At 39.9% G+C, this 18,744-nt stretch overlaps 1 protein-coding gene across 3 annotated transcripts in view; it reads left to right on the top strand.

The window, feature by feature from the left end:
- The first annotated feature begins 7,400 nt into the window (after positions 1-7,400).
- The window catches only part of BCKDHB (branched chain keto acid dehydrogenase E1 subunit beta), a 230,650-nt gene continuing 219,306 nt past the window's right edge, over positions 7,401-18,744 (top strand). For all 3 annotated transcript variants that reach the window (XR_010336695.1, XM_012471787.3, XM_064360897.1), the window contains exon 1: positions 7,401-7,625. Coding sequence is in view for 2 of the 3 variants with exons in the window: in XM_012471787.3 (XP_012327210.1) it covers positions 7,424-7,625 (202 nt within the window). In the remaining variant the exon portion in view is untranslated. The remainder of the gene's footprint in view (positions 7,626-18,744) is intronic.

Raw genomic sequence — 18,744 nt, 5'->3', positions numbered from 1 at the left:
AAAATCCTTTAAGGACAAGCAATTACTGAGAGATTTTGTCACTACCAGACCTGCCCTACTAGAGTTCCTGAAAGAAACACTAAGCATGGAAAGGAACAAGTACCAGTCACTGCAAAAGCAAACAAGTTGGCAAAGACCAAAAATGCAATGAAGAAAATGAGTCAACTAATGGGAAAGAAAACCAGCTAGTAACAAAATGGCAGGATCAAATTCACACATAACAATATTAACATTGAATGTAAATGGCCTCAATGCCCCAATCAAAAGACACAGACTGGCAAACTGGATAAAAAGTCAAAACTCATCAGTGTGCTGTATTTAGGAAACTCATCTCAAATACAAAAACACACATAGACTCAAAATAAAGGGATGGAAGAAGATTTGCCAAGCAAATGGAGAACAAAAAAAAACAGGGGTTGCAATCCTAGTTTCTGATAAAATGGACTTCAAACCAACAAAGATCAAAAGAGACAAAGAAGGACATTACATAATGGTAAAAGGATCAATCTAACAAGAAGAGCTAACTATCCTAAATATATACGCACCCAACACAGGAACACCCAGATACATAAAGCAAGTTCTTAATGACCTAAAATGAGATTTAGACTCCCACACAATAATAGTGGGAGACTTCGACACTCCACTGTCAATATTAGACACATCAATATGGGGATCACTCCGCCAGCGTAGAGACCCCTCCGTGTCTCCGCCATTACAGAGTTAGAGCCCGGACATATTCTCCCCCCCCGCTGAGGGCAGTTGAGCTGAGGAAAAGAAGGAAGTGAAAGAGGCCTGAGTTTTCAGAAGCCTATTCTTGATCCACTGAGCTAATGGCATGTCTGGGTGAGGACTGCGTGACCATTTACGAGACTATTGTCTACCTTGAAGTTCCCGTTCCAGGCTGGTTTTATGACTCTGTTTACCTGCATTCACTAAATCCTGTGATTGCTCACATGTTACTAGAAAATTGCTACCCCTCAAATTATCGCTTGCCTTGATGTTACTTACTGTAACTATAGTTATTGATAAGAGGATAAGAATCTTTATAGGATAAGAATCTTTTGTTTGTTTTGTGTTCAGTGACCTTTAGATAAACCTGTATGCTACCCCCTCCCCTGCTTACTTTGTAATTTTCTGTTCCCTCCTGATAATACTTTTGTAATGGGACCTACGTCAGTCACTGTATGTAAAAACATATATAAATTCTTGTGCAAGAGAATAAACTGTTGTCTTGGGCCTGGTCTGATTCAGCCCTCCAGACCTCATTCTTTCTGTCATTCTTTTCTTCCGCGCACTCTCTCTCCCAGGTATTGGGACCCTCTTGCTGGTCAAGAGACCCCCGGCAGACGTGCTGATCTCACGGACCACAACACATCGACAAGACAGAAAATTAACAAGCATATCCAGGACTTGAAGGCAGAGCTGACCTAATAGACATCTACAGAAATCTCCATCCTAAAACAACAGAATATACATTTTTCTCAGCACCACATTGCACTTACTCTAAAACTGACCACATCATTGGAAGCAAATCACTCCTCAGCAAATGCAAAAGAACAGAATTCATAACAGTCTAGCCCACATCGCAATCAGATTAGAACTCAGGATCAAGAAACACACTCAAACCCACACAACCACTTGGAAACTGAACAACTTGCTTCTGAGTGTCAACTGGATAAACAATCAAAGGAAGGCAGAAATAAAGATGTTCTTTGAAACCAACTGGAATAAAGACACAACTTACCAGAATCTCTGGGACACCTTTAAAGCAGTGTCGAGAGTGAACTTTGTAGCAATATATGCCCATCAGAGAAGAGAGGAAAGATCTAAAATCAATACTCTATTGTCAAAATTGAAAGAGCTAGAGGAGCAAGATCAAAAAAACTCAAAAGCTAGCAGAAGACAAGAAATAACTATGATCAGAGCAGAACTGAAGGAGAGAGAGACACAAAAAACCCTTCAAAAAATCAATCAATCCAGGAACTGGTTTTTTGAAAAGATCAACAAAACAGACAGACTGCTAGCAAGATTAATAAAAAAGAAAATGGAGAAGAATCAAATAGATGCAATAAAAAATGATAAAGGGGATATCACCACTGATCCCACGGAAATACACACTACCATCAGAGGTTACTACAAACAGCTCTATTCACATGAACCAGTAAACCAGGAAGAAATGGATAAATTCCTAAACACTTGTACTCTACCAAGACTAAACCAGGAGGAAGTCGAAACCCTGAATAGACCAATAACAAGGGCTGAAGTAGAGGCAGCAATCAATAGCTTACCAACCAAAAACAGTCCAGGTCCAGACGGGTTCACAGCTGAATTCTACCAGACATACAAAGAGGAGCTGGTTCCATTCCTTCTGAAACTGTATCAAACAATACAAAATGAGGGAATCCTCCCTAACTCATTTTATGAGACCAACATCATCCTGATACCAAAACCAGGCAGAGACTCAACTGAAAAAGAAAACTTCAGGCCAATATCCATGATGAACATCAAAGCAAAAATCTTCAATAAAATACTGGCAAACGGACTGCAACAGCACATCAAGAAGCTTATCCATCATGACCAAGTAGGCTTCATCCCGGAGATGCAAGGCTCGTTCAACATATGCAAATCCATAAATGTAATCCATCACATAAACGGAACCAAAGACAAAAACCACATGATTATCTCAACAGGTGCAGAGAAGGCCTTTGATAAAATTCAACAGCCCTTAATGCTAAAAACTCTCAATAAACTAGGTGTTGACAGAACATATCATAAAATGATAAAAGCTATATATGACAAACCTACAGCCAATATCATACTGAATGGGCAAAAGCTGGAAGAATTCCCTTTGAAATCAGGCACTAGAAAAGGATGCCCTCTCTCACCACTCCTATTCGATATAGTATTGGAAATTGTAGCCAGAGCAATCAGGCAAGAAAAAGAAATAAAGGGTACTCAATTAGGAAAGGAGGAAGTCAAACTGTCTCTATTTGCAGGTGACATGATTTTATATCTAGAAGACCCCATCATCTCAGCCCAAAATCATCTCAAACTGATAAGCAACTTCAGCAAAATCTCAGGATACAAAATCAATGTGTAGAAATCACAAGCATGCCTATACACCAATAACAGACTTAAAGAGAGCCAAATCAGAAATAAACTGCCATTCACAATTGCTACAAAGAGAATAAAATACCTAGGAATACAACTAACAAAGGATGCAAAGGACATCTTCAAGGAGAACTACAAACCACTGCTCAACGAAATAAGAGATGACACAAACAGATGGCAAAACATTCCATGCTCATAGTTAGGAAGAATTAATATCGTGAAAATGGCCATACTGCCCAAAGTAATCTATAGATTCAATGCTATCCCCAATGACCAAGCTACCAATGACCTTCCTCACAGAACTGGAAAAAAACACTTTAAAATTCATATGGAATCACAAGAGAGCCCGCATAGCCAAGATAATCCTAAGCAAAAAGAACAAAGCCGGAGGCATCACACTGCCAGACTTCAAACTATACTACAAGGCTACAGTAATCAAAACAGCATGGTACTGGTACCAAAACAGAGACATAGACGAATGGAACAGAACAGAGACCCCAGAAGAAACACCACACATCTACAACCATCTGATCTTTGACAAACCCAGCAAAAACAAGCAATGGGGAAAGGACCCCATGTTTAATAAATGGTGTTGGGAAAATTGGCTAGCAATGTGCAGAAAGCAGAAACTGGACCCCTACCTGTCACCTTACACTAAAATTAACTCCAGATGGATTAAAGATTTAAACATAAAACCTAACACCATAAAAACACTAGAAGAAAATGTAGGCAAAACCATCCAAGACATAGGCATAGGCAAGGACTTCATGACTAAAACACCAAGAGCAATGGCAACAAAAGCCAAAATAGACAAATGGGATCTAATTAAACTCCAGAGCTTCTGAACAGCTAAAGAAACCATCATTAGAGTGAATTGGCAACCAACAGAATGGGAAAAAATTTTTGCAATCTACCCATCTGACAAAGGGCTAATAACCAGAATCTACAAAGAACTAAAACCGATTTACAAGAAAAAAACAACCCCATTCAAAAGTGAGCTAAGGATATGAACAGACACTTTTCAAAAGAAGACATATATGAGGCCAACAAACATGAAAAAATGCTCATCATCACTGGTCATTAGAGAAATGCAAATCAAAATCACACTGAGATATCGTCTCATGCCAGTTAGAATGGCGATCATTAAAAAATCTGGAGACAACAGATGCTGGAGAGGGTGTGGAGAAATAGGAACATTCCTACACAGTTGTTGGGACTGTAAATTAGTTCAAACATTGTGGAAGACAGTGTGGCGATTTCTCAAGGACCTAGAAATTGAAATTCCATTTGACCCAGCCTTCCCATTACTGGGTATATACCCAAAGAAGTATAAATCGTTCTACTATAAAGACACATGCACACATACGTTCATTGCAGTCCTGTGTACAATAGCAAAGGCCTGGAACCAGCCCAAATGCCCATCAATGATAGACTGGACAAAGAAAATGTGGTACATATACACCATGGAATACCACGCAGCCATAAAGAATGATGAGTTCATGTCCTTTGTAGGGACTTGGATGAATCTGGAAAACATCATTCTCAGCAAACTGACACAAGAATAGAAAGCCAAACACCATATGTTCTCACTCATAGGTGGGTGTTGAACAACAAGAACACGTGGACTCAGGGAGAGGAGCATCACACACTGGCGGCGGTTGGGGGGGTAGGGGAGAGACAGTGGGGGGTGGGGAGGGAGGGGAGGATAATATGGGGAGAAATGCCAGATACAGTATGCACCTAAAGTAAAATAAATAAATTAAAAAAATTTTTAAGACAAATATTTTTTAAATAAATTCTAAAAATTTTGTCTTATATGAAACCTTATAAGTTGACATTGACATTAACATTGTCATTTTAATTACCTATTATTTGAATACCCTATATAATGACATTCAAATTAAAGATTTAGGACCAATGTAAAAAAAAGTAGCTCAAGCAAAGAGGAGAATACATTTTAAGGATATGGTAATGTCTCATAGAACCCCAGGACCAGAAAGCTGTTAGGACTTGGGAATAAATGGAATCAAGAACTCAAAATGTAATTACACTCTTCATCTTTTCTGGTTCACAAAATTACTAAAATTCCCATTTTTTTTTTTTTTTTTTTTTGCATTTCCTAATGGCATTTAAAGATTGCCTGATCTTTCTTTCTAAATTAGACTTCTGAAATTCCCAGAAAAGGACAGTTTACCAAATCAAGTAAATGCAGCCAGGGCTGGGAGAATGGAGGAAAGTCCCATTCTAATAGCATGGAGATTTTCATTGTTATCAGGCAATTGGTGTGGTAGAGTTGGGGAAAATTAAAAAAAAAAAAAGTAGTTTGCAAAGTAGGTGAATCTGGCAGGTGCTATCTTTGTTGTTCCTGGCTACATGTAGTTGGAAGTTAGCACCTCTTAGACCAGCATACAAAACCTTCAAAATCTCCCTTTAATCTGTTTTTTCTACTTTCTCTGTTAACCCTGTATCATTCCCTATTCCCTGAATCTGGAAGCAGCAAGCTACCTTCTCTTCCTGGAAAGCACTGTGCTCTTCATGCCTATCAGCCTTTGCACATGTTTTTTCTTAGTTTGGAATTCCTTTTCCTCCCTAGTCTGCCTGGTTACTTCTACTCATCTTTTAGGTCTGGCTCAGTGTTATTTCTGGAAACACTTGACTTTCAAAGAAGAGTTTATTGCTCTTTTTGTGTTTCACTCTGTTTGCACTATTCTAGGACCCCTATCACACTGGGGTCCTAATCTGTCTCTTTTTTCTACCAACTTGGACATTTTAAAAGTAAAACTATGACTTAATCTTATTTGTCTCAATGGTGGCTTGTCATTGGCTTGTATATAGCAGAGTTCAATAAGATTCCCATCAGTTATTATACTATTTTTCTGTTTTTCTCCCAGACCTAAGTAATCTCAGCAACCCCAGGTCCGTTAACTGTCGATAAGTAGAAAAAAAGCTCTGTTTATTTTTAACCTTGTTCTTTACTCTCTTTATTTTAAACCCAAATTTGACTATTTAAGTGTAATTTCATTTTGTTAGCGCATTCTTTCATTAAAACAAAAATACTCTTCATGAGCTTGCAAAACACTCTCACACTATTAAAACAGCAGAAGTGAATACTAACAAAAACCAAGATGAAAAATTTCCCAAATGTTAAATTTTGGACTTAGTGTGGGAGTAGGAAAAATGGAGACATAATTGTGGTTCTCCCTTAGGCAGTTTTTAATTGCTGTTTCTCAATCTCAGAAATACATCTGTCTGCCTTTCCTTTCACCCAGTTTCTACTCTCTCCTCTCTTTCCCCCGTGCAAAACCAAAGATGGGTTGAGAGGCCAGGCATAATGGAAGAGGAATGTTCTTTTCCTCCCTTTCTTCTTCAAATCCTGTTTTGGGCCCATCCTTCCCCACCCACTCATTTTCATCTGACGTACACAGTCACGATTGCCTCTTGTCATTTTTGATTTTACAATATTTCATATTTTACATGTTTTTTTGGTAAATTCATAGACAGAGAAGGTATCCTGGTAAAACGCTTTGATTAGAACAAATTTACATAGTTGATTAGTATAAATAAAGATTAGTGGCTTAAATTCTCCAGGTTTCAATGCTACTTAGACTAAGCCAGTCTTGTAATTTTCGCTACTTCTGGGCAAAATGTATCTGAATTGCTATTCAGTGGATTTGAAGGATGAAATCTAAGTTTACCTCTTTCATCTCTCATTTAAATTTGGAAAAACAAAATCAATAAAAATTGATATATGCTTATTAAGCATTTCAAGGAGGGTGTGAATAAGGAGTGGAGGCTTTGAGCAGTGACTCCAGCAGTTTTCTGAAAGTCAAAACCAATAACCAATGCCAATCAGTAGCTCTCTTCAGCTTTGACACAATAATAGAGACAGAATAGGAGAGGATAAAAAAGGGTTACATTAAAAAAAAAGTATGGATCTTAAAATGAAAACAACCATTGGAAATGGCACTGTAGATGACACCGGAAAAGATCGCTTCCAGGCACTGTGTGGAACTTTGCAGACTCGGGTCCTCACACCAGGCCCGCACAGCTGACGTCGGGGAGGCTCCACCCCAGAAACTATTTCCTTGGCTCCACCTCCGCCTCCCCAAGCCCATTTTCCGCATGCGCACAAGGAGCAGAAGCCGGCCACCTCGCACGTCGCCTTCCCCGCCCCGGAATTGCCAGTTCCGATTGGTCCATTTCACGGGAACGCCCCTCTGGCCCGACCAATGTGGAAGCCGTCTCGGGTACTCCGCCCTCCCCACTGGCAGCGAGCGGCTGCATTGCTTGAGAAACCCGGCGGCAAGCGGGGATGGCGGCTGTGGCTGTGGCTCCGGCTGCCAGCTGGCTGTTCAGGCTCAGGGCTGCAGGGGCTGAGGGGCACTGGCGTCGGCTCTGTGGCGCGGGCCTGGCGCGGGGCTTTCTGCACCCCGCCGCGACTGGCGAGGATGCGGCCCAGAGGCGGCAGGTGGCTCATTTCACTTTCCAGCCGGACCCGGAGCCCCGGGAGTACGGTGAGCCAGGGACTGCCCACCGGGTCTCGCTGCAGCCCGGACACCCAGGCTCGCAGACGCTCGCGAGGGGCAGGGGCCGGCAGGCAGCAATCCTTGCATCCCAGCTTAATCCTGCCTTACCCTCTAGAACCTCCCTGCCCCAGGGTGTAACTGTGATTCACTTCTTGCTCTAATTTTTGTCACTGTTCCGCCCTTGGGACACAGCCCCCGCTCCCCCGCACCTCTGAGATGGGTGAGAGGGCATGCTGCCGTCTGGAAGGGCCTGAGGGTGGAGGGGTGGTGCCAGGGAACGCCCCCCTTCCTTTCTCGACCATCCTTGCTTTCTCAACTCAGGCCTTAGGTGTTGTTCCAGCCTGTCCGGTAGTGGGCCACTAGCTTTGGTGATATATATATATATATATCGTAAGGATTCAATGTTCATTTTTATGCACAGACACAAGTTACTTTGTCCCTTGGTTTCTTCTTATCTACAGAAAAACAAAACAAAACAAAAAAGCATATATATCCACATATATATATATTTTTTCTGCTGAAACTAAGTAACTGAATTGATTTTCCCAAGGTCACAAAACAGGTTCTTCCTAGAGATGAGAAAGAATCCAGACTTTCCACTTGAGCTTAATACTGAGCTTGTGCCTGCGCTATGCTGCCACTTAGCCAAGGAGGTGAAGGTGATGGGAGAAGGAAGCCATAGGAAGGGAATGTAGCAAACTCCTCATAGTGTGACTATTACATGATTTTTACCATTTCTGCAAGTTTCATGTAATGTTCTAAAGATCCAGTGTTTCTCATCAGAATATCAGGAAATTGTAGGGAAACATGTATTTCTTCCTTGTCTAGTAACTTCTCACGTACACGTTTGAGCTGACATTTTTGGAAGTGTGTCTTTCCTTGTGGATAAGAATGAAGATTTTTCGAGTGCTTACCAGGGTCAGGCACTGTGTGTACGTTTCATCATCTCATTTAAGGCTTAGGACAACCTTAAAAGGTTAGTAATGTTTTTATTCCCGTTTTGCAATTAGGTTAATGGAAGTGTCGAGACAGTTTGTCCAAGATTACACAGATAAGTTAGTGGTAGCTCCAAAGCTCCAGCTTTTGAATCTAATTGGTCATATTCCAGAGCTTCTAGTCTAAACAATGTACTAAAATGTGTGTAGATTTACTAGGAGGGTGTCTCATATAACAGTAGGTACCATAAAGGTTAATAGTAGTTTTTTTTTTACACCACCAAAATAAGCCCTCAATTGTGTCTTCAGAGCAAAGAAATTTTGGCCTCATACTTGAGAAATAGAGTACAGGTTTTCTTAATCCACCTTTCCATAGTTGTAAATTTACTAAAATCTAAGTAAAATGATACCATGTTTATAAGCTTATTCCTGTCATAAAAGTAATACAAGCATATTACAGATAATTTGGATAATGGAGAAAAAGTTAAAAAAAATCACCACCCACTACAGTAAATATTGCTAACATTTTGGTGTGTATCCTTTTTTTTTCTTTCATTTTATTTTACTGTATATCCTTACAGGTATTTCCTTTCAGTTTAGTGTAGTATTTTCCATAATTTTAGTTTTAATACAAATACAATTTACTTAATCAGAAGTATTTTCCTAGAATGTAGTTTTTATAATGTTCTTGAGAATTTAGAAGAAATGTTCCGTGGAGTAAAGATGCTACAATTCTTTTACAAGTTAAAATCTTGACCCTGGAATCCGATTGTCCTAAGTCTGATCTTCTTTTGGCTATCTGTAACTTTGGAGTTATCCTCTATATGCCTCAGGTTCTTCATATGTAAGGGGTTAATAATAATACTTACTTCAGAAGGTTGTTATGAGGGCTACACAAAACAATATTAGTGATATACTAAACACAATGTTTGACAACTGAGAATCAAGCATTCACTCAAGAAGTGGAACCTTTAAATAATTACCATTATGTTTTTGTTGTTTTAGTTTTGCAATTTTATAAATAATGCAGATATAAGCATTTCATGTATATGGCTTTTATGTATCTGAGATTATTTCTTTAGGATAGAGTCCTGAATGTTTTAATGGATTTTTAATGCATAGTTCAAATTTATACTCCAGTTTATACCCCATGATATGTGTAAGAGTGTGAGTATTGGATGTTAATGCTAAAATCAGGTGTGTGCATGTACATTCTTGGGTATTTTGTGCTAACTGTACTTTGTTTTACTTTTTATTTGTTTCATTTCCATTGAGGAAATATTTTCATTCCATTGAGGAATATTTTCTTTTGTTTTTGTTGACTTGATTTATTTTTACTTAAGAATTGAGTATTAGATGCATTTACATATTTTTAAAAGTATATCAGTATTTTTCCCATCAATACCAATACTATCTACCATTATTGCATAGCTGCTCTTTTCCAGGTGTTGTGTTAGACATCAGTTTATAATCCTCACAGTAACCTTGTGAGCTAGATATTATTATGCTCATTTTAAAGATGAGAAAATTGAGGCTAAGAAATGTTAGTACTTGCCCAAGTCTGGTAAGTAGCAAAGCCAGAGTTTGAATCGTGATGTGTTTGACTCCAAAGCCTCCTATACTATTTATATACTAGTATTTTGTCTATTAAAAATATTGAAGAAAGATGCTTTCTGCTTTTCACATGTGCTGCAAATACTTTTGACTCTTTTATTTTGGTTGTTTTGACATATAAAAGGTACTCCTTAAATAGGAGGTAGTCAGATTAGATTCTGAGTAGGTGACACTGATGCTGCTTTATGCTGGTATGTTTGCTGCCTTTATTACACTGTGTTGTTTTCTGAGAACAGTTCATCGTGGCCTTTCCATGCCCCTGATTCTTGGGCATTATATGCATGTGAGCTTGTTTATTCAGTCATTCTATGCGTTTTTATTTTCTTCTGGATGCCAGACTCGGCTAGCTACTAAGGATATGATCGTGGACCTGTTGGAGGGTAATCTGAATCTTCTTTTTGGACACTTTGTCTGCCAGGAAATTCAAAGCTTTTATAGTATTTTCATCCAGGGTTGGGCTACCCATAAGAAGGCCATCTGTATACTGGAATATACTCCCATTCTTTAATTGCAGACCCCTCAGATCCCACTCTGAGGCTCAAGCAAAGAAAAGGGGGCTATCCTGAAAACCCTGGGGGAGCACTGTCCAAGTGTATTGTTGTTTTTCTTTGGTATTAGGATTTTCCCATTCAAAGGCAAAAGGGTATTGGGATTCTGGGGCCAGAGAAATGGAAAAGAAAGCATCTTTTAGGTCTAGGACTGAGAACATTTAGCATCCCCTGGCACCTGAACCAGGAGAGTATATGGATCTGCCACCAATCAGTGGACAGAGATAACAGCCTCATTAATTATTCTGAAGTCTTGAAGTAGCCAGTATTCCTTTAGAAGGCTTTAGAACAGCAAAGGTAGGGCTATTGTAGGGAGAACTTCAGGATCTTAAGAGCCCATGGGTAAGTACTACCTCAGCTGTGGATGCTAGGCCTTTCCTTGCTTCCAGCTTAATTAGATATTGTTTTTGATTGGGAAAATAAATAGCTGGGGATCTTTAAGCTGTATTTTGACTGGCATTGCTGTTTTAGCCTGTCCTGGTTTTCCAATATACAATGACAGTGGGTTAACCTGTTTATTAGTGTGGTCTGGGACATTGTCTGTATTTTTGACTACTAGCAATTTCACCAGATGATGCTTAAATTGTAGTAGTGCCCCTGTTTTAACCACATATTAGTACGTATGTCTCTTTTCAACAGGGGCACTAGACAGCTTGGTACTACTAGAAATTCCTGTTGGAAGATTTGTTTCTCAAATTGACAAATGAAAGGAGGAATAAAGGATCTTATTTATGGCTTTCCTTCTATTCCCATAATGCTTGTGGCCTGGGAGGAAAGTTTTCCAACATAAACAGCAAGGAAAGAAACTGAATTTGTGTAGAAAAGAAACTGAACTTGGGTGCCCATGACATCCAGTTACCTGGGGTTCCTCAGTAGTAATTATGATGTTCCTGAACAGTGGTATTGAGGAAGACCCCGGGCCCCTTCAGTCTTCATCTGATTTCTCTTTTTGGACTGCTAGAATTTTGCCTGACTGAACCCCTAGGTGGGAGCAGGACCAGTCAGTCTTCCAGTGCCAGGGGTCATAACTGGTGCCCTCACATTTTTGGTAGGGGACTGGCAGGGGCTTACTACAGTCCTTTATCCAGTTCTCGTTTTTCTTGCATTCGAAGCAAGAGCCTTTGCTGTCTAGATTATCAGAGGCAAGCAAAACTAACCAAATTTCAAGTGGCTGGTGTGCTCCATCAATTCCTGCAGGCCTGAAATAGGTAGCCTAGGAATTCCAGATAAATAGAACACATGATGACTTGCTGGAAATTCACAGGAAACAAAAATAACTATTCACAGAAACAAATAAAAGCCTTCCACTAGAAACTAAAAAAAAAAAAACAAACTATGGTTTTATATATATGCATTTACAAGTAAAACCTGAAGGAGAACAAATGGCAAACAAATGAAAAGTAGATGCAAAAACAAACAGGAAACCATCCCTAAATTTTTCCTACTTAGTCCACTCTGGAGGCTACAGTGTTATCCAGAGCCCCCCCAAAATCCACATAATGAATATTCCTGATACACAACTCAGTATCCCTAATTCTACCAGTATCACCATACATACTGTCCAATCAAGAAATTCGCTCTAGGCACATGATCGGTAAGCACTCCAGTACCAGTTTGTTTGGTAAAGTTATACTTAAGTTGTGTAAACTTGAAAATTGTTTAGACTTACTTAATTTATGAGTGCTCCTTTAATTATAAGCCAATTTGGTAGACATGACATATAACAAGTGTACATACAAATAAACACATTTAGACGTGGATATACACACACAAATGAAGATCCAGTAGCTTTTACCTTGGAATTCTAGCCATGAAATAGCAATACAAGCCCACTGGTTTTACTTTGTTTGCCCCAATGGGTAATACAATGAAGGCTGTGAACCAAAATTTTGGGTAAAGCAGTTTCCCTGGTAGTTTGATTTTTAAAGGACAAACCTCCCCAGACTCCAAACACTGGGACCAAACAGCACCAAAGGAGAACATCACCTACTAACCAGGCCTGATCCTACTTAGAACAGCAGTACAAAAGACTGGATACATGCACCTCCATCCCACTGTCCCATTCAACAGCAAACTCCAGAATTTCAAACAATACTGGGGGCAAACAGTATTGCAAAATAATATTAAGTTTACCGAATCCCTATTTCCGATGACTATATCAAACACACAAAAACAATGCCCAGAACACAGTCCAACTGCTGCAGCAACAAATAAGCCCAAGAACGTCCAAACTGTCTCATTGTCACCTTGCAAGAGAAAATTCCAAGGAGGCCTTTCACTAGACCTCAGAACCTCTGCTGAGGGCGTCCCCTTTGGAGAGGTTCAGGTCTGGAGTTGGATCCCCTGGGGTGTCCCCCTTTGGGGTCAAATCTTAGAGTGTCAGACGTCTCTGAGTTTAGTTGGGCATGGGTGCTGCTTTGTGTGTTTTCCCCCCAGAGGTGATGGCCTACTATGAACTTTGTTTTGTCCCTGGATAAAGGCCTCGACTTCTAGCATCCTTATAATTTGATAAGACCACACTTTTCCCTTGCTTCCCATTCCACTAGATTGATAGCCATGAACTTTAATGATAGGAACCGGAGGCTGGGTGCATTTCTTTTGTCCTTAGCCAGTCAGAGTAGGATAAAGGAGGTCAAAACTCGTAAGAGACATTATTGTTTACCATTACTGGTTAACCCTATAGGATAATTTGGCATAAGAACCTGTAGGAGAATTTATCATAAGAAAAGAAGGTTTAAGTCACCTGAAATGTGTAAATTCACCCTGTGAGCTGCTGCAGCCAATTGCAACACACGTAGGGATCAGGGACTATAGCCGGGGACTAGGCAGCTTGGTACTACTAGAAATTCCTCGTAGAATTCCTAATAGATTCTAATAGAAAAGAGTCTTCCCCTTCTCCCTCTTGATATGGGCAGCTATCCCCATTTACCCGTTGGCCTTCAGGTAACACTGGAGAGTGGCCCTGGCCAGTTGCCCAGAATTACTAAGGAGCGACTAGGCCACTGAAAGACTGAAAAAGAAAAAAGGAAAAGGACTGAGGCCTCTCATCCAAACTGGGTGGTGGTGGCTTCCACATAGAAAACTCTTGGTTTCACTGGAGAGTGGCTCTGGCCAGAAACCTGCAGTTGCCTCTGTGCTTAGTTAGGCACTGTCCACTGAGGGGCCCGAGTTGGAAAGGGAAAAAGAGAGAGAAAAGCATTCCCCTGTATGAAGCAGAGAGGAAAAGGGAAAGGAGAAGAAAAATAAATCTCCAACTTTGGGCTTACCTCCTGGATGGCTTACCAAAATATGTTACTGGTGGAAGATGTCCAGGTTCTTGGCAGTTTGAACAAAGAATTGGACAGAAGTCACAAAGCAAGGAATAAAATGAAGCAATAAAAGCAGAGATATATTGAAAATGAAAGTACACTCCATAGGTGAGAGCAGACTTGAGCTAGTGGCTCAAGAGTGCAAGTTACAGAATTTCCTGGGATTTGAATATCTTTTAGAGATTTCCCATGGATTAGTGTATGCCCTATGTAAATGAAGTAATGGCCTCATGGTCAGTCTGATTGGTCACTTTCTGCAACCAATCAGAAGCTGAAGTGAAGTTACAGTTATACTCCTATGCAAGTGAAGACTTGGCCCATGACCATCCTGAAGGGATCAGTCAGGTACTCTGAATGTTTTCATCTGCCACACAGAAAAGGGGCTGGAGGATTACCAAGGGAGTAGCCTCTGGTCCTTTTGTTACTTGGGTGTGGAAAGTTGGGGTTTTCCTTTTGATTTAGTTTTAGGAGGTCAGCATGAATTGGCCTTAAGTTCTCTGCCTCCAGACCTATTCTACCTCAAAGGAAAGAAATGGCGAGCTCTGCAATATAATATGGTAGTACTAGATATATATATATATATATATTTAAAGACAGGGTCTCACTCTGTTGCCTAGGCTGGAGTGCAGCCTTTACTTCCCAGGCTCAGGTGATCCGCCTATTCAGCTTCCAGGGTAGCCGGGACTACAGGCATGCACCAGGATGTGAATTTATCCTGGATGAGCTGCCAATTGCACACATAGGGAAAAGATAGAAAAGAGTCCTCCCCATCCCCTTCCCGGTATAAGCAGATATCCCCATTCCCCGCTTGGCCTTCAGGTAACACTGGAGAGTGGCCCCGGCCAGTTGCCTGGCTAATTTTTTGTGGTTTTTGTAGAGACAGGGTTTCACTGTGTTGTCCAGGCTGGTCTTGAACTCCTGGGCTCAAGCAGTCCTCTTGCCTTTGCCCCCCAAAGTGCTGGGATTATAGATATGAGCCACCATGCCTGGTTAGTACTGCTAGATTTAAGCTATATTTTGGAAGTAATACATTTGGAAGTAGGATTTGATAGGTTGAATGTGAAGGACAAATAAAAGGAAGACATTGAAGATACCTCACTGGTCTGTGGCTTGGGCACCTGGGTAGGGGGTAGTGCTGTTTGCTAAGATGGAAAGGGAGCCAACACCAGAGTTCAGTTTTGTGTTGTTGAAAAGCCTAAGACACCCAAGTGGAGAACTGATGACTGTTGGATATAAAAGTCAGAAGCTCAGAGAAGAGCCCTGGCTGGGTTGGAGATAACCATTTGGGAGTCATCAACATATAAAGCAGTTTTAAAACCACTTAGAGATTGAACAGAGGAGCCAGCTTAAAGTAAGGGAAGCACCATTGTTCCTTGACAGAATTTACTAGGTGCCTTGAGATGGGGCAACCCGAAGACTCTAGACACAGTCTCTTCAACTTGACACCTTTGTTCCTCTTACTTTTGTTGTCTTTAGTTGACCCTTCCTGCCTTCCTCTGCCAATACCATTTACTTCCTTTCTTATCATGGATATGTGGCAACACTGGCACCTTAAAATGGCAATTGCATTTATGAGTTTTTCATTTCTTTTTTTTTTTAAGAGATGAGCTTTTGCTGTTTCCCAGGCCGAAGTGCAGTGGCTATTCACAGGCACAATCATCATATACTACAACCCTGAACTCTCCTGGGCTCAAGCAATCCTCCTGCCCCAGCCTCCTGAGTATCTGGGACTATAGTCACACACTACTGTGCCTGGGCCATTTACATTTTAATACAAATGTTCTGTCCCTGACATTTGGATTCTCCCTCAATCTTATTTTATGAAGTAGATGTTGGCTAACTCTTCAGTAGAGTTTAGAATAAGATAGAGGTACATACCTGGCAAATAGAAAGGGATTCCTGGAGAACAGGGTATCTGGAGGGAGAGTGGAGGTTTTGTTGGGGAAAATAGGTAGTGTTTTATGCATCCTGTTATTTCAGGATATGAATTAGTGCTAGATTGTTTCATTAACATCATTCGTTCTTCACGCTTCACCAGGCATATACTGATTGTCACTTGTGTGTTTCTAAGAGGAATATGATGAGAATGTGCTGTAACACACAGGTCTATATCAAGAACTAGGCAGTACTGGGCTGGACGTGGTGGCTCATGCCTGTAATTTCAGCACTTTGGGAGGCCGAGGCGGGCGGATCATGAGGTCAGGAGATCGAGACCATCCTGGCAAACATGGTGAAACCCTGTCTCTACTAAAAATACAAAAAAATTAGCTGGGTGTAGTGGTGCATGCCTGTAGTCCCAGCTATCAGGTGGCTGAGGCAGGAGAATTGCTTGAACCCAGGAGGTGGAGATTGCAGTGAGCTGAGATCGCACCACTGTGCTACAGCCTGGGTGACACTGCAAGGCTCCGTCTCAAAAAAAAAACCCAAAAAAACGAGAACTATGCAGCACAGAGGAAAGCCAGTGCCGAACTGTTGGTACAACTTTTACTCTTTGCAGATAGTCGCTAATTTTCAGTATCATAGCTGTCTATTTTTATGTGTTTGGGTCTAAGCTATAAATATACTCACTGACCATGTGCTCTGCTCTTGGCCTTACTTATTTCTGGAGATTGCTGCCTGGGACCCCATTTGCCCCTTTTCTCAGATGCTCTGTCCCTGTGGGAGGCTTCTTTCTCCCTTCAACGCTGCTGCTGCATACCACATAGTTATTAAAGACTTACACTATCAGACTGTTGATGCAGTAACACCTCTCATTTGCCTCCCTTCTTCTGCAGTTTGTCGTTGAATGTCACATTGGTAGGTCTTTTTTCTTACACATTCTTTTCTCTTGATGTTATTGGTTAAACATTTTTCTTTTAGTTTCTTTAAACCTTTATTGAAACAGTGCTTGCATGTGTTTGTTCATTGATTCATTCAACAAATATTTATTTAGTATTTATTACGTGTGAGGCCCTGTTGTGAGCACTGAAGACACAGCTCTGATCAAAGGCATTTAAGAATACCAATCCTCGAGCTTATGTTCTGTTGTTGTCTTTGCATTCTGCCTACAGTTCACCTCATTTTTTCAGCAATCCCAATGATCTGCATATTCAGGATTCTTTACTTAGTACAATTTCAAGTAAACAGCTCAATGCCAGCCATAGGCAACCATTAACTCACATCCTTTTAACAATAGGCAACTATTAACTCGCAGCCTTGATTTAGGAGAAATTGTGCTGCTGTATTTTGCTGTTGTTTGTTTTGCTATATTGTTTTATCTTGAAAAAGAATTACCAGTCTGGTTTTAAAATGTAGTAGCCATTTATTAATACTGACGATTGCATAATTTGGTAGCTGTATTTAATAAATTTTGGTGATGTATATAATTTTTTTTTAACAGTCTTACCAGTAGTACAGCTTGGTTAGCACACGTTATAAGTAGGTTTATCTTACTTTGGCAGACAAAGCATAGTCTATCAATGGTCTTTGGTGTATCCTCTAGGAGAATAAATAATTCTAGGGAAAATACACATTTTAAAAATTCCTACCTGTGAATACCTTGTGATATTTTTTTGCCTCATCCATAAATCATGCTGTATCCTTAAAAAATAATTGAAAAGTAAATGTTGCTCCATTAAAATTTGTTATTTAAAAATTAGAAAAGTATCTGGTAGAATAGCAATTAATCCAATACCCTAAAATTTTGAATCTATTTGAAAAAAGTATTCAGGAGTGAAAGTTTAGGTATTCACATGGAAATAATTACCTTTAAATACACTTACTAGTAAATTATTTTATACAAGATGAGTAGATTCTTTGTCGTTATCAAGCAATAATTTACATGTTTATTTTGTATGATTTTTATTATTAAAGTCTTTGCTTCCTTCCTACTAATAACTTGCTGAGTATCAGTGCAATAAGATATCATGTCATTCAGTATTACTCTGAATGTTCAGCAGACTTGAAATAAACAGCAACTTAGATATTTAGATATTTTTATTCTGGCTTGGTTCCTAGCTATGGAAATCCTCATAGACAAGTAAAGATCTTGCTTTATGAAATGTATGCAATAGGAGAGTCAGTGGGAATGTCACTAGGATTGGGAAAAATGTTTACCCAAAACAATTATCTTCTGAAGCTGGGCACCAATAAATACTTTAAGAATATTTATGAAATGGAGAAGGATTTAAGGAAAGTACAGATATAACTCGGAGATATTGTGGGTTTGATTTCAGACCCACTGCAGTAAAATGAATATTGCAATATAGTGAATATTATAGTAAAGTGAGTCACACAATATTTTTTGGTTTCCCAGTGCATATAAACATTTTGTTCACACTGTACTGTAGTAAGTGTGCAATAGCATTATGCCTAAAAGATCAGTGTACATACCGTAATTAAGAAATATTTTATTGCTAAAAATTGCTAACAATCATCTGAACCTTTGGCAAGTCATAATGTTTTGCTGGTGGAGGGTGCTGCCTTGATGTTGATAGCTACTGACTGATCAGGGTAGTGGTGGCTGTGACAACTTCTTTTCAAAAAAAAAAAGACAACAATGAAGTTTGCTGCATTGATAGACTCTTCCTTTCATGACAGATTTCTCTGTAGGATGTGATGCTGTTTGATAGCATTTTACCACAGTAGAACTTTTTTCAGAATTGGAATCAGTTCTCCCAAACCCTGCCACTTCTTTATGAACTACATTTATGTAATATTCTTT

This window comes from Aotus nancymaae, unplaced genomic scaffold (assembly GCF_030222135.1).
Source record: "Aotus nancymaae isolate 86718 unplaced genomic scaffold, 86718_ANA_hifiasm-v0.15.2.pri h1tg000040l, whole genome shotgun sequence".
In the NCBI taxonomy this organism is placed as follows: domain Eukaryota; kingdom Metazoa; phylum Chordata; class Mammalia; order Primates; family Aotidae; genus Aotus; species Aotus nancymaae.
The sequence above is the reverse complement of the archived record's forward strand: the minus strand, read 5'-3'. Positions and strand labels throughout refer to the sequence as shown.